This window comes from Plecotus auritus (assembly GCF_963455305.1).
Source record: "Plecotus auritus genome assembly, chromosome: 2".
Classification (NCBI taxonomy): domain Eukaryota; kingdom Metazoa; phylum Chordata; class Mammalia; order Chiroptera; family Vespertilionidae; genus Plecotus; species Plecotus auritus.
The window spans coordinates 44,960,584-44,973,841 of record NC_137771.1 but is presented as its reverse complement, the minus strand read 5'-3'; the positions used below and the strand labels follow the sequence as shown (position 1 = coordinate 44,973,841).

Sequence of the window (13,258 nt, the reverse complement as noted above, 5' to 3'; positions counted from 1 at the left end):
TGCTTTGTATATGGGAAGATCATATTCAGGACTTGCTTACAGTATTTATTTTAGTCAGGTTTGATCAACTGATTTTTTAAACTGCTTTACTGAGATGTAATAGATACACAATAAATCACATGCTTAAAATATAAAATTTGATATGTTTGAACACTCATGAAACCATTATAAATAATAAAAAAATTGGTCAATCAATTTCTTTTTGTGTGTTTAGCTATTGTAAACCTATCTATGTTATAAAACTGTAGGAAAAAGAAATTGTTTTGCAATTTTGAAATCCTTTACTCTACTTTCTGCTCCGTAAACTAGTGTTTCTACAATGGGATATTTTATTACATGAAGTCTCTTAGGGCATACTTATTGCATTAAAAAGTACAATTTATAAATCCATGTATGATAATAATCTAAAAGAGCCAATCTAAGATGACAGAAGCTTTTGACTATAAATTAGAATCTTATCTATGGATGCACAAAAGCTATTAATTTATTTACTACTGAACTATGCTTCTAAATTGCACCTAAGTTTTCCAAAAGACTTCAAAAATAATTCAGTATCAATGAGCAGAGAGTGAAGGATAGACTGTGGAGAACGGTGGGTTGGCAAAGGTCCTCAGGAGTTTTGTCATGAAGCAGCTACAGATAGGTACATGGGTTGGTCATTTAACCTTTAGGGTTCCAGTTCGTTTCTTTTATTAAATAAACTAGAGGCCTGGTGCATGAAATTTGTGCATGGGGGGGGTGTGTCCCTCAGCCCAGCCTGCACCCTCTCCAATCTGGGACATACCTCTCACAATCCAGGACTGCTGGCTTCCAACTGCTCACCTGCTTGCCTTCCTGATTGCCCCTAATCGCTTCTGCCTGCCAGCCTGATCACTCCCTAACCACTCCCCTGCCAGTCTGATTGATGTCTAACTGCTCCCCTGCCAGCCTGTTTGCCCCTAACTGCCCTCCCCTGCAGGCCTGGTCACCCCTAACTGCCCTCCCCAGCAGTCTTGATCGCCCCCAACTGCCCTCCCTTGCAGGCCTGGTTCCTCCCAACTGCCCTCCCCTGCTGGCCATCTTGTGGTGGCCATCTTGTGTCCACATGGGGGCAGGATCTTTGACCACATGGGGGCAGCCATCTTGTGTGTTGGAGTGATGGTCAATCTGCATATTACTCTTTTGTTAGATAGGATAGAGGCCTGGTGCATGGGTGGGGGCCAGCTGGTTTGCCCTGAAGGGTGTCCGGGATCAGAGTGGGGGTTCCCTTGGGGTGTGGGGTGGCCTGGGTGAGGGGCCTGTGATGGTTTGCAGGCCGGCCATGCCCCCCAGCGACCCAAGCAGAGGCCCTGGTATCTGGGACTTATTTATCTTCTACAATTGAAACTTTGTAGCCTGGAGTGGAGCCAAGCCTTCTGCTTGCTCCGTGGCGGCAGCCATTTCTGTTGGGATTTATGTATCTTCTATAATTGAAACTTTGTAGCCTTAAACAGAGGCCTGGGCTGGCAAGGGCAGGCGGAAAGCTTGGCTTCCTCCATTGCCAGGGAAACCCAAGCCTCCCTCCTGCTCTCTGTGGCTACAGCCATCTTGGTTGGGTTTATTTGCATATTCCCTCCTGATTGGCTGGTGGGCGTGGCTGGTGGGTGTAGCAGAGGTATAGTCAATTTGCATATTACTCTTTTATTAGATAGGATACTACTAGACAATCATAACTGAATTTACCTGTAGTTGTATGTCTTTATCCCTGGCAAATAAGGGAAATATTCATGCTTTTTATTTTTAATGGTTCTTAAATAAACATATACACATGCAAAATAACAAGATTTCGTTTTGGTTATCCTGCAGGTAAATGTTACAAAGGGAATGTACTGTCTCTATCTTGAAGGACGTGTGAGCCAGATGAGACACAGCCCTCTTGCCACCCCAATCAATTGTGCATTTCCTGTGCCACCCATACAGCCAGTTCCTCCAGCTGCTTCGGTAACCTGACAAATCACTCCAATTCCCGGCACAGCACTATCGGCTCTCTTCCCACACAGGCACTGTAGGGAAGATTATAAATAAATCCTATATTCCTGTGACAGCACCATGAACAGGCCTGTGTATTTTCTGGGACTAATTGCTTAGGGAAAGCCAATACTCTAGAGCAAGTCTCATTTCAGTCTACATGGTAATTATATGTTAATGCATTTTGAAATTAATTCAGAGCCCCCTATCCTCAGCCCACTAGCATCGTAGTAAAGGGCAGAGAAGCTAAGACTTAATCACATTGTCTTCTGGGGGCTTAACGTCAGATTTCTTTTGTACATGAGCTGGGCCATCGATCGGCAGAACTCGCTGACTGCTCTTCCACGGGAGCAATGCAGTCGCTCAGCAACAAAACTGCTGGCAGATGTCCTGTCAAAAATCAGCCACTGACAGGCTTCAGGAGAGAAGCAGAGTCTCTGACTTGGAAGAAGCCACCCACCATGTATGTCTCACCCGTCCCTTTCCTACTTCCTGTAAATTAGCCTCAGGTTAGGGCTTAAACATCTCAGATCAACTATAAATAAAAGGAGGATGGAGTAAAGTAACAACATAACAATAACAACAAAGCAATAATGAGAAGTGATATGAGCAAATAGTCGGACTGTAAAAATAATCAAGGCAGGGATAACTTGACCTCAATTGAGGAGAGAAGCCACAAAAATAAATGGAGCGTGGGTGGATAAGCAAATACCCAGATGTGCTCTAACCTGGAAATCCAGTAAGCATAATCTAAAAACCACTGTACATGCCTCTATCATAAGGCATTGCGCATGCCATAATGTCATAATGCCATAAGCAAAGAACTACTGTTGTAACTACTGGCTTCACCTTTCCTGGCACTCATCATGAAATCAATGTCTTACTTATTCTCAGTTCAAAAGCACACTGGATTGAATATCATGCTATATACAAATTCCTCACATATCATAGAGAAATGATTGAAATTTTTTCTCAGCTATAAAAAGACACCAGGAAACTATTTTCCAAAGGAATATTTTCCCCCTGTCACCCCTGACCTAGAGCCAAAAGCCAAGTGAGAAGATGGGTTATAGCTGATTAAGAATCCAGTGTGTGCATTTTTCCATTCTCTCAGCTTTTCAAGACACTGCATGGAGCTGGTGAGGAGTACAAGATGGCTTCCCTCTGGGAGACCCCTTCAGAGGCAAATGCACTAATATAAACAAACCAAAAAGAACTGAAATACAAAAGTCCATGCAAAATACTATTTTACCAATAGCATCTGAAAAGTAGGAAGGTATCACTATGTGCCAGACATTGCAACAAAACCTGACTTTATCTTCTCTTCTTAATTCTCATCACACCCTCTGAGGTTGCTGCCATGCAATCGCTAGGCTGATTTGGCTCAGTGGATAGAGCGTTGGCTCCCTGCAGATTGAAGGGTCCCAGGCTCAATTCTGGTCAAGGGCACATGCCCAGGTTGCGGGCTCGATCCCCAGTAGGGGGTGTGCAGGAGGCAGTCAATCAGTGATTCTCTCTCAGCATTGATGTTTCTATCTCTCGCTCTTCCTTTCTGAAATCAATAAAAATATTTTAAAAAATACTTGCTGAATAAATAATTTCCATTTGATAAAGAAGGTAACCGAGGATTAGAGATGATAAACAGCTAAAATATGTGATGCTAGAATGTGTTCCAACATATTTTAATATATGTTTTTTAACAAGAGAAATTGAATGAAGATTAAAGTTGCTAAATAGCAACAAAAGGATCAAATTCAGAAAGTCAAAGGAAGGAATAGGAGGTATCCAATATGGCAATTTGTTACTATTTTTTTTTCACCCAAGAGAGCTCTTCCATCCTCTAGCCTAGAAAACAGGTATTGAAGTTTCTGTCTGCGAGGGAGGAAATAGGATCCAAATAACAGTCAATTGTGTGCCAGGTACTCTGTTAAACTCCTTCTAAAATGCAACTAATAACTGAAAGAATAGATAGGAGTTTAAAGCAGGCCTTTGAAGTCCAGTTCCCAATGCCCTATACAGTGTTGACTTTTGTGTATGGCCTGTACAGCAGTCTCGTTACTCTGCAGCCACACTCATTTATGACTGGTTATCTCATAAGATCCCAGACAGAGAAATAAAATACCAGTGCTCCTGTTGGTCTGGATCCCACAGGCTGTTCCCTTCAGTCTTAATAAGGTAGAGAGAATAGACCTAGAATCTTCATGTTCCAAATTATAGCCTTTGGGACGTTTCCATTTACCGTGCAAGACAAAAAATCTGTGTCTAGGTTTGTGTAACCCAACACAGTGACACAATTTCCTCATGGATCTAAACCAGTGGGGTTTGGTTGAAGCACCATAGGGAACACAGTATACTTCAAGTGGTTAGAGCATGGATCTTAGAGTCTGGCACACCTGGATTCTTACTGAAACTTAGTAACTTAGTTCTGAAATATTAGGCAAGTCACTTTTTAAATTTTATTATTATTATTTATTTATTTATTTAAATTCTTTATTGTTTAAAGTATTACACACGTCTTCCTTTTTCCCCCAATGACCTCTCCCCAGCTGCTCCCACGCCCCAGCACATGCCCTCACCCCACCCACTACTGTCTGTGTCCATTGGTTATGCTCATATGCATGCATACAAGTCCTTTGGTTGATCTCTTACTCCCCCCTCCCCACTCCCCGCCTTTCTTCTGAGGTTTGGCGATCTGTTCAATGCTTCTATGTCTCTGGATCTATTTTTGTTCATCAGTTTATGTTGTTCATTATATTCCACAAATGAGTGAGATCATGTGATACTTATCTTTCTCCGACTGGCTTATTTCACTTAGCATAATGCTCTCCATAGTTAAGTTACTTATGTAGTTTTCTTAGCCATAAAATCGGGATCATAATAGTACTTACCATATAGGGCTCTTAAGAATAACAGACATGGATGTGTGAATGCATAGGTAGATTACTAGCAACAACTCAGTAAATTAGCTTTTGCTTTCATTATTATTACCACCATTGTCACTTTAGCCTCATCTCTGAAGAAGTCCCTAAACAGTAGCCAATGGAAACAAACTTGAAGCACTGAGTCATATTAATTGATACATATGGTCACCTTTGATTTTTATTTATTTTATGATTATGCTTGTCAGTGCTACCCAATATGGGTGGCTTTCATGATGCTATATGATAAGAGAAGAAGAAAAATAATTCCAGAAGTGACATTTTTGTGGAAATAGAATTTAGATGGGGAGAAACTATTAGGGCTGGAAGAGAAAGGTGATACTAATGGTCTCACAGTTCTATCTGACCAGCTTTGGCTGTAGATATTATTAGGCAAGTCAAATTGTGGAAGACTGTGAATTGCATTCCGAGTCAGAATTTGAAGAGGAAATTGTGCAATGCAAAATCAGCAACTCCTCATTGTAAATGATCATTCTGACACTGCGTGCCTCTGTGATTTATCTCCCCTTAATGCCCAAGTGTTAGAGCATTTTACCAGGAGGCCTAGACCACACTGGTTAACGAAGAGCTAAGAAGTCAGTAAAGGAGGTTGCTGTGTCCTTAATATATATCGGCTGTGTCATTATTACTACATTTTTCCTTTTAGAGCGCAACAATCTTGTCATGTCTGTTTCTTTCTCTGGACTGTGAGCTATTTGAATGAACTGGATGTATTCATTTATTTTTCTGTGTCTGGTTCTAAGAGACACAAAAAATATTAGCTGAATGGACAAGAAAATGAATAGCAAATTAAGATAAACTCAGAACAGAAACCCTGACTTTAAGTTTAGGAAAATAAGAATAACCTTTCAGTTTATTGATGAAAACATCTAGAGAGTAATTATCGGAGGATCAGTCCACTCCTTAGCTTCTTTTATTTCTATCCTGTTCTTATGTGGCTTTAACCCACATCATCAACTTCACAGATATTAACCATTCCTTGACAATCAGATCACAAGGTTTCATTGGCTCTGGCACTTTTCCAAAAAATTAAATTACAACAGCAAAAACAAATATCAATAAAAACAAAAATAGTTACTATATAAAATAGTAAAAACAAAAAACACAAAAATACATACAAATGTCATACTGATGGTTAATTCAAAACATATAGCATTTTGATAAATACTAATAATATTATATTAATACATAATCAAATTAGTTTTGAACTTTTAAAAATTAATATTAAAAACAAGCCTTATTCTTTTAATATATTTCCATGAGATTTTACTTAAGGGCTTCTAAATTATTTTGAGAGATTTGTTTTTACTCAAGCAGCAAATAACATTTGCATGTGACAATATGATTTTTATTTTTGCTTTGAAAAATGATTTTAGTTGAAGAAAACATTATTTGTCAACACTCTTCTCCTTCACTTCATTTTATTGTACACTATCTCCTGTACCCCTTCACTTCACCAGAAGAGAAGTAAAAAAGTATATGCCTCTTACCTCTAATAGTTCATCTCCAATACGCATGCGTCCGTCTGTTGCTGCGGGTCCTTCTGGGTTAATTCCCACCACAAAGATGCTCATGCGTGACCTGTCCTTATTGCCAGCAAGGCTGAGTCCAAGTCCATTCTTATCCTTTTCAAGTTCAATAATGTGTAATTCTCCAGGCAGATCTGCATATCTTTGCCTGATTTTTTCTATTAAAATAAAGATAAAGAGAAAATGAAATAGAGCAGTTAAAAATATATCACAGAGATGTCAGCATTTCCCTAACCATACTGTGAATCCTCTACAATGAATGGTCCTTTTTGGAGAATGAAGTACTTGAGGTCATTCATAGCCTTATGTATAAGTTACAGTTAAGAATTCTTTACATTATCTAAGGAGGTAGTTCACCCATGAAACCTTTCCTGATCGTTCAGTTTCACACTGGCCTAGGCTTTCCCTGGGTTATTTTCTCACATAAGATGGTAAAAAAATGTGGTGAAAATCCTGGCCTCCCTGCACCCTCTCAAAAAAAAAAAAAAAAAAAAAAAGCGGGGGGAGGAGTGGGAGAGGGAGACAAAGAATATTTACGGAGCACCAGTTATATACCAAGTAAAGTGATTGGTTCTTGAGATATTATTTTGAACAAAGCAGACATGGTTCCTGTTCTCATGGATTTGCAGTCCAGTAGGAAAGAAAATCAACAATTATTTTTAAATAATTACATTTCTTTAAAGTATACAAACGTTACAAAATAATAATATTGAGTGCTATGTGAGTAATAACGGGAATTAAGAACGTTGATTTAGCTATCAGCTCTCAATTTAATCTGCAAATCTATCATTTACTCAATACCCAATAATTAATATCTTATTTTATATCTATGGAATTCATCTCTGAAATGGGCATTAGATTACCTACTTGCTTGGATGCTGGAAAAATGAACTAAAATACATGTTAAAAAACTCAATGGTGAAGAGAATAAAAATGGCTGTGGAATAGACAGACGTGTCCCGAGCCTTGTCCCGGAGCAGACAGAAAGAACAGCTGAGGGTAGCACAGGGAGTGTCTGTTGGTGAGTTAAGGGACAGCTATACTCCAGGAGAAGGTGGGGGACTGCTGGATGGGGTTCCCCTGACCAGGCAGCCCCCACAGCTGCTGGGTTCCCTCCTGGAGCCACTGGCTCGGACGCGGAGACCGCGCCATCTTGAAGGGGAAAGTGGATGCTATTGGAAGCCTGAAAATCTACAACTGCGGCACCCACCAAACAGCTGCGAACCCCAGAGCACCAGTCCCCAATTGGCGCAAACACGCGGATTCAGAAGAGCTCTACACTCCACCATGGAAAGGTCAGATTTTGCCTGGGATAAGGTGAGGTCTCTAGTCCCGGCAGGACGTCTGCACCTAGAAAAATCCGTGGCTGTTGGGGTTAGTGTGATCTGTGAATGTGGAAGGGGGTCTTCAGAGCTGCTAACAGAGGGGATCTCTAAAAAGCAACCCATTTTGATCTGAAGCAGAAGGACAGCCTAAAAATTTTAAAAGTGTGCTGGCTGCTTGGACACGGGGGGGGGGGGGGGGGGGGCAGGGGGCAGGGGGCGGAACTGCGCAGACTTTTGCGCAGCCCCAGAGTTCACACACTTATGCTTTTTCTTCTTTAAATCCCTGCTTCTGATTGCTGAGCCCAGTGCATGGGATCACCCAGTTGGGGACACCCTAGGACAGTGGTCGGCAAACTCATTAGTCAAGAGAGCCAAATATCAACAGTACAACGATTGAAATTTCTTTTGAGAGCCAAATTTTTTAAACTTAAACTTCTTCTAATGCCACTTCTTCAAAATAGACTCGCCCAGGCCGTGGTATTTTGTAAAAGAGCCACACTCAAGGGGTCACGAGCCAAACTCGCGAGCCACAGTTTGCCGACCACTGCCCTAGGAGACTGCAGGGAAAAGTTGTTTTTCTGGAACCTGGGGATCAGAGTGGGGAGTGACCATCGGAGAACCAGCTCTAGGGCAGCCCACTTCCACAAACCGGTATTGAGTGCCACAGGGAAAGCAGGATCTAAGCACAAGCTAGAGAGGACCTATAGACCTGGAGGTCAATCCAGAAACACTGCCACCCAGGGGTTGAATCACAAATTGACTCTTGTGTAATCACAAATAAAGGAATACAAAAAGTAAGACACACTGCCTACTTAAAAATCAGGACTGGCTTACAACACTGAGGAGCAGTGGAATGCAGGGAACTGCAATACTGTCCTGACTGAGAAACAGGCGTGCCAAACAGAACAATAGAGGAAGTGAATGACCGTCACTACTGCACATTTTATTTCTATTTTTTATTTTTTATTTATTTATTTTTTCATCTTTTATTTAAGAAACTAATTTTTTCTTTTTCCCTCACTTGATTTTACCTTTTTAATTATTACATTTTTATTTTCAATCAGTATTATTACCTTTTTTAAAAAATAGTGTCATTTTATTTTCTCTTTATTTGACTTTGAGATTAGTGTTCTACATTCTATTTTCATCCTTCCTTTAGCATCATTCTACTCTATCTCAACTCTACCTTTATACCATCATTCTCTTCCTAACTTTTCCCCTTTTGTTGTCCTGTTTCTCTTACCCTTCTCCTGCTTTAGATTTTCCCCATTCTTTCTTTTTATGTCCTGTTGACATTTCACCCTTCTTATATATCTAATTTCCCAATCCCCTGCTCTGAGTTCATACACACCTCTCTCTACTCTGTCTTCACTATCCAAAAAATTGTTTTTCTCTCTGTCCTTTTGTTGTTGTTTGCTCGAATGTTGATTATATCAATTTTTTATGCTTGTTTGTGAGATTTTTTTGCTTATTCTTTTTTTGTTGTTGTTTTTTTGTTTGTTTGCTTTGTTTTTTGCTTCTGTTTTCCCTCACCTCGCTTGATATTAGTTGTTGTTTGTAGTTTGTATTCATCTCCAGGTACTTGTTGCAGGCATTTGTTGGGATTAGTGGCTGTTCTATTGGAGTTTTCTCCCCATATATATAGTTTGTTCCCCTTTTCTTTCTTATTCTCTTTGTTTTCTCTCTTACTTTTCTTTTTCCTTTTCCCTATTTCATTTTGGCACTCCTTTCTTTTCCTATTATTATTATTATTATTATTATTATTATTATTTTCTCTTCTTCTTTCTCTCTTATCCTCTAATTTGCCTTTCTCTGGTGGTCACCTTTATTTGGCGTTATTAATATTGTGAATACATTTCTGTTCAGTGCCTTGTGTGTTGTACCTGGTTGTGTTGTATTTTGTGCCTTTAAATCAGTGCAGGAGAGAGAGAACTACATAACCAGACACACAGAGAAGAGAGACCATGGGGAGACAAAGAAACAGCCTGCATATGAAAGAAAAGCAGGCATCACCAGAAAATGAAGTAAACGAAATGGAGGCAAGCAACCTGCCAGAGAAAGAATTCAGAGAAATGGTCATAAGGTGGCTGATAAGAATGGAAGACAAATTCGACAATATGAGTAAGAACCAAGAGGAAATGAAGAAGAACCAAGAAGAAATGAAAAATGACATCGCTGCTGTAAAGAACTCAATAGAAAGCATCAAGAGCAGACTAGAAGAAGCAGAGGACCGCGTCAGTGAGCTAGAAGACAAGGTAGGAAAAAATACTCAAGTAGAGCAGCTTCTAGAAAAAAAAATTAAAAAGCAGGAGGAGAGCCTAAGAGAACTTTGGGACAACACGAAACAAAACAACATCCACATAATAGGGGTTCCAGAAGGAGAGGAAACTGAGCAAGGACTAGAAAACCTGTTTGAAGAAATAATGACGGAAAACTTCCCTGATATAGGGAAGAAAAAAACCTACACAAATCCAAGAAGCTCACAGAGTCCCAAGCAAAATGAACCCCAAAAGACCAATGCCAAGGCACATTATAATTAAATTGGCAAACACAAACGACAAAGTAAGAATCTTAAAAGCGGCCAGAGAGAGACAGAAAGTTACCTACAAAGGAACCCCCATCAGACTAGTAACTGATTTTTCAACAGAAACTCATCAGGCCAGAAGGGAATGGAGTGAAATATACAAAGTCATGCAAAAGAAGGGTCTGAATCCAAGAATACTGTACCCAGCAAGGCTATCAATCAAAATTGAAGGTGAAATCAGGAGCTTCACAGACAAAAAAGGACTAAGGGAGTTTATTACCACCAAACCAGCACTGCAAGAAATGCTAAAGGGTCTGCTGTAAAAAAAAAAAAAAAAAAGAAAAAGAAATAGGAAGTGAAGAAGGAACACAGGGGTAAAGAATAAAAATGGTAACAAATAAGTACCTATTAATAATAACTTTAAATGTAAATAGATTAAATTCCCCAATCAAAAGACATAGGGTAACGGACTGGATAAGAAAACAAGACCCATATATCTGCTGTCTACAAGAAACCCACCTCAGAAAAAAAGATGCACACAGACTGAGGGTGAAGGGATTGAAAAAAGTTTTTCAGGCAAATGGAAATGAAAAAAAAAGCTGGGGTAGCAATACTTATATCTGACAAATTAGATCTCAGTGTGAAGCACATAACAAGAGATAAGGAAGGCCACTTCATAATACTAAAGGGAGCAATCCAGCAAGAAGAAATAACTCTGGTAAACATATACGCACCCAATACAGGAGCACCCAAATACATAAAAAATCTCCTGGAGGATATAAAAGGAGAGATTGACAGCAATACAATCATTGTAGGAGACTTTAATACCCCACTATCACCATTGGACAAATCCTCTAAACAAAAAATCAGCAAAGAAACATCAATCCTAAATGACTCACTAGACCAGATGGAATTAATTGACATCTTCAGAACATTTCACCCCAAAGCCACAGAATATACATTCTTCTCAAGTGCACATGGGTCATTCTCAAAGATAGACCATATGTTGGGTCATAGGCAAAGTCTCTTCAAATTCAAGAAGATAGAAATCATATCAAGAATCTTCTCAGACCACAGTGACATAAAACTGGAATTCAACTACAATAAAAACAATCCAAAAAAAAATCAAACACACGGAGACTAAATAGCATGCTATTAAACAATGACTGGGTTACCAGAGAGATCAAAGAAGAAATAAAAAACATCATGGCAACAAATGACAATGAAAACACAACAATCCAAAATCTATGGGACACAGTGAAAGCAGTCTTGAGAGGGAAGTTCATAGCTCTACAAGCCTACTGCAAAAAAGAAGAAACAATGGTAATAAATTACATAACCCTACAACTCAAAGAGTTAGAAAAAGAGCAACAAGAAAAGCCCAGTGTAAGCAGAAGGAAGGAAATAATAAAGATCAGAGTGGAGATAAACGACATTGAGACCAAAAAAACAATACAAAAGATCAACAAAACCAAGAGCTGGTTCTTTGAAAGGATAAACAAGATTGATGAACCTCTAGCCAGGCTCACCAAGAGGCAAAGAGAGAGGACCCAAATAAACAAAATCAGAAATAAAAGAGGTGAAATAACAACAGACCCCACCGAAATACAAAGCATTGTTAAAAAATACTACGAACAACTATATTCCAACAAACTGGACAACCTGGAGGAAATGGACATATCCCTAGAAAAATATAACCTTCCAAAACTCAATCAGGAAGAATCTAAACATCTCAATAGGCCAACAAGTATGGAAGAAATTGAAGCAATCATCAAAAAGCTCCCAGCAAACAAAAGCCTGGGACCAGATGGCTTCACAGGGGAGTTTTACTAAACATTCAAGGAAGAACTAAAACCTATCCTCCTCAGACTATTGCAAAAAATTCAAGAGGAAGGAACACTTCCAAGCTCCTTCTATGAAGCCAGCATCACCCTAATACCAAAACCAGATAAAGACAACATAATGAAAGAGAATTACAGGCTAATATCCCTCATGAACATATATGGCAAAATCCTCAACAAAATTCTAGCAAATCGGATCCAGCACTACATCAGAAAGATCATACACCATGACCAAGTAGGATTTATCCCAGGAATGAAAGGATGGTACAATATCTGCAAATCAATAAACGTGATACATCACATAAACAAATTGAGAGATAAAAATCACATAGTCATATCAATTGATGCAGAAAAAGCATTTGACAAAATCCAACACCCTTTCTTGATAAAAACTCTCAGCAAAGTAGGAATAGAAGGATCATACCTCAACATAATAAAAGCTATATATGATAAACCCACAGCTAACATCATACTTAATGGGCAAAAACTAAAACCATTTCCCCTAAGAACAGGAACAAGACAGGGATGCCCACTCTCACCACTCCTGTTTGACATAGTACTGGAAGTATTAGCCACTGCAATTAGACAAGAAGAAGAAATAAAAGGCATCCAAATTGGAAAAGAAGAAGTAAAGCTGTCCTTATTTGCAGATGACATGATATTGTACATAAAAAACCCGAAAGACTCCACCAAAAAACTAACAGACTTAATAAATGAATTCGGCAATGTAGCAGGATACAAAATTAACGCCAAGAAATCTATGGCATTTCTATACACCAACAGTGAACTTACAGAAAGAGAGACTAAAAAAGCAATCCCATTTTCCATTGCACCAAAAAATTAAGATACTTAGGAATAAACCTAACCAAGGAGGTAAAAGACCTATACACGGAAAACTACAGGACACTGAAAAAAGAGATAGAGGAAGACGTAAACAGATGGAAGAACATACCATGTTCACAGATTGGTAGAATCAACATCATTAAAATTTCCATACTACCCAATGCAATCTATAGATTCAATGCACTCCCCATTAAAATACCAACGGCATATTTCACAGACCTAGAAAGAACTCTCCAAAAATTCATCTGGAATAAAAAAAGACCCCGAATAG

At 39.2% G+C, this 13,258-nt stretch overlaps 1 protein-coding gene across 1 annotated transcript in view; it reads right to left on the bottom strand.

Moving 5' to 3' along the window:
* The window catches only part of PATJ (PATJ crumbs cell polarity complex component), a 342,671-nt gene that overhangs the window by 129,467 nt on the left and 199,946 nt on the right, over nucleotides 1-13,258 (bottom strand). Inside the window, exon 28 of the mRNA XM_080656343.1 lies at nucleotides 6,416-6,612. Coding sequence (XP_080512469.1) covers nucleotides 6,416-6,612 — 197 coding nt within the window. The remainder of the gene's footprint in view (nucleotides 1-6,415; nucleotides 6,613-13,258) is intronic.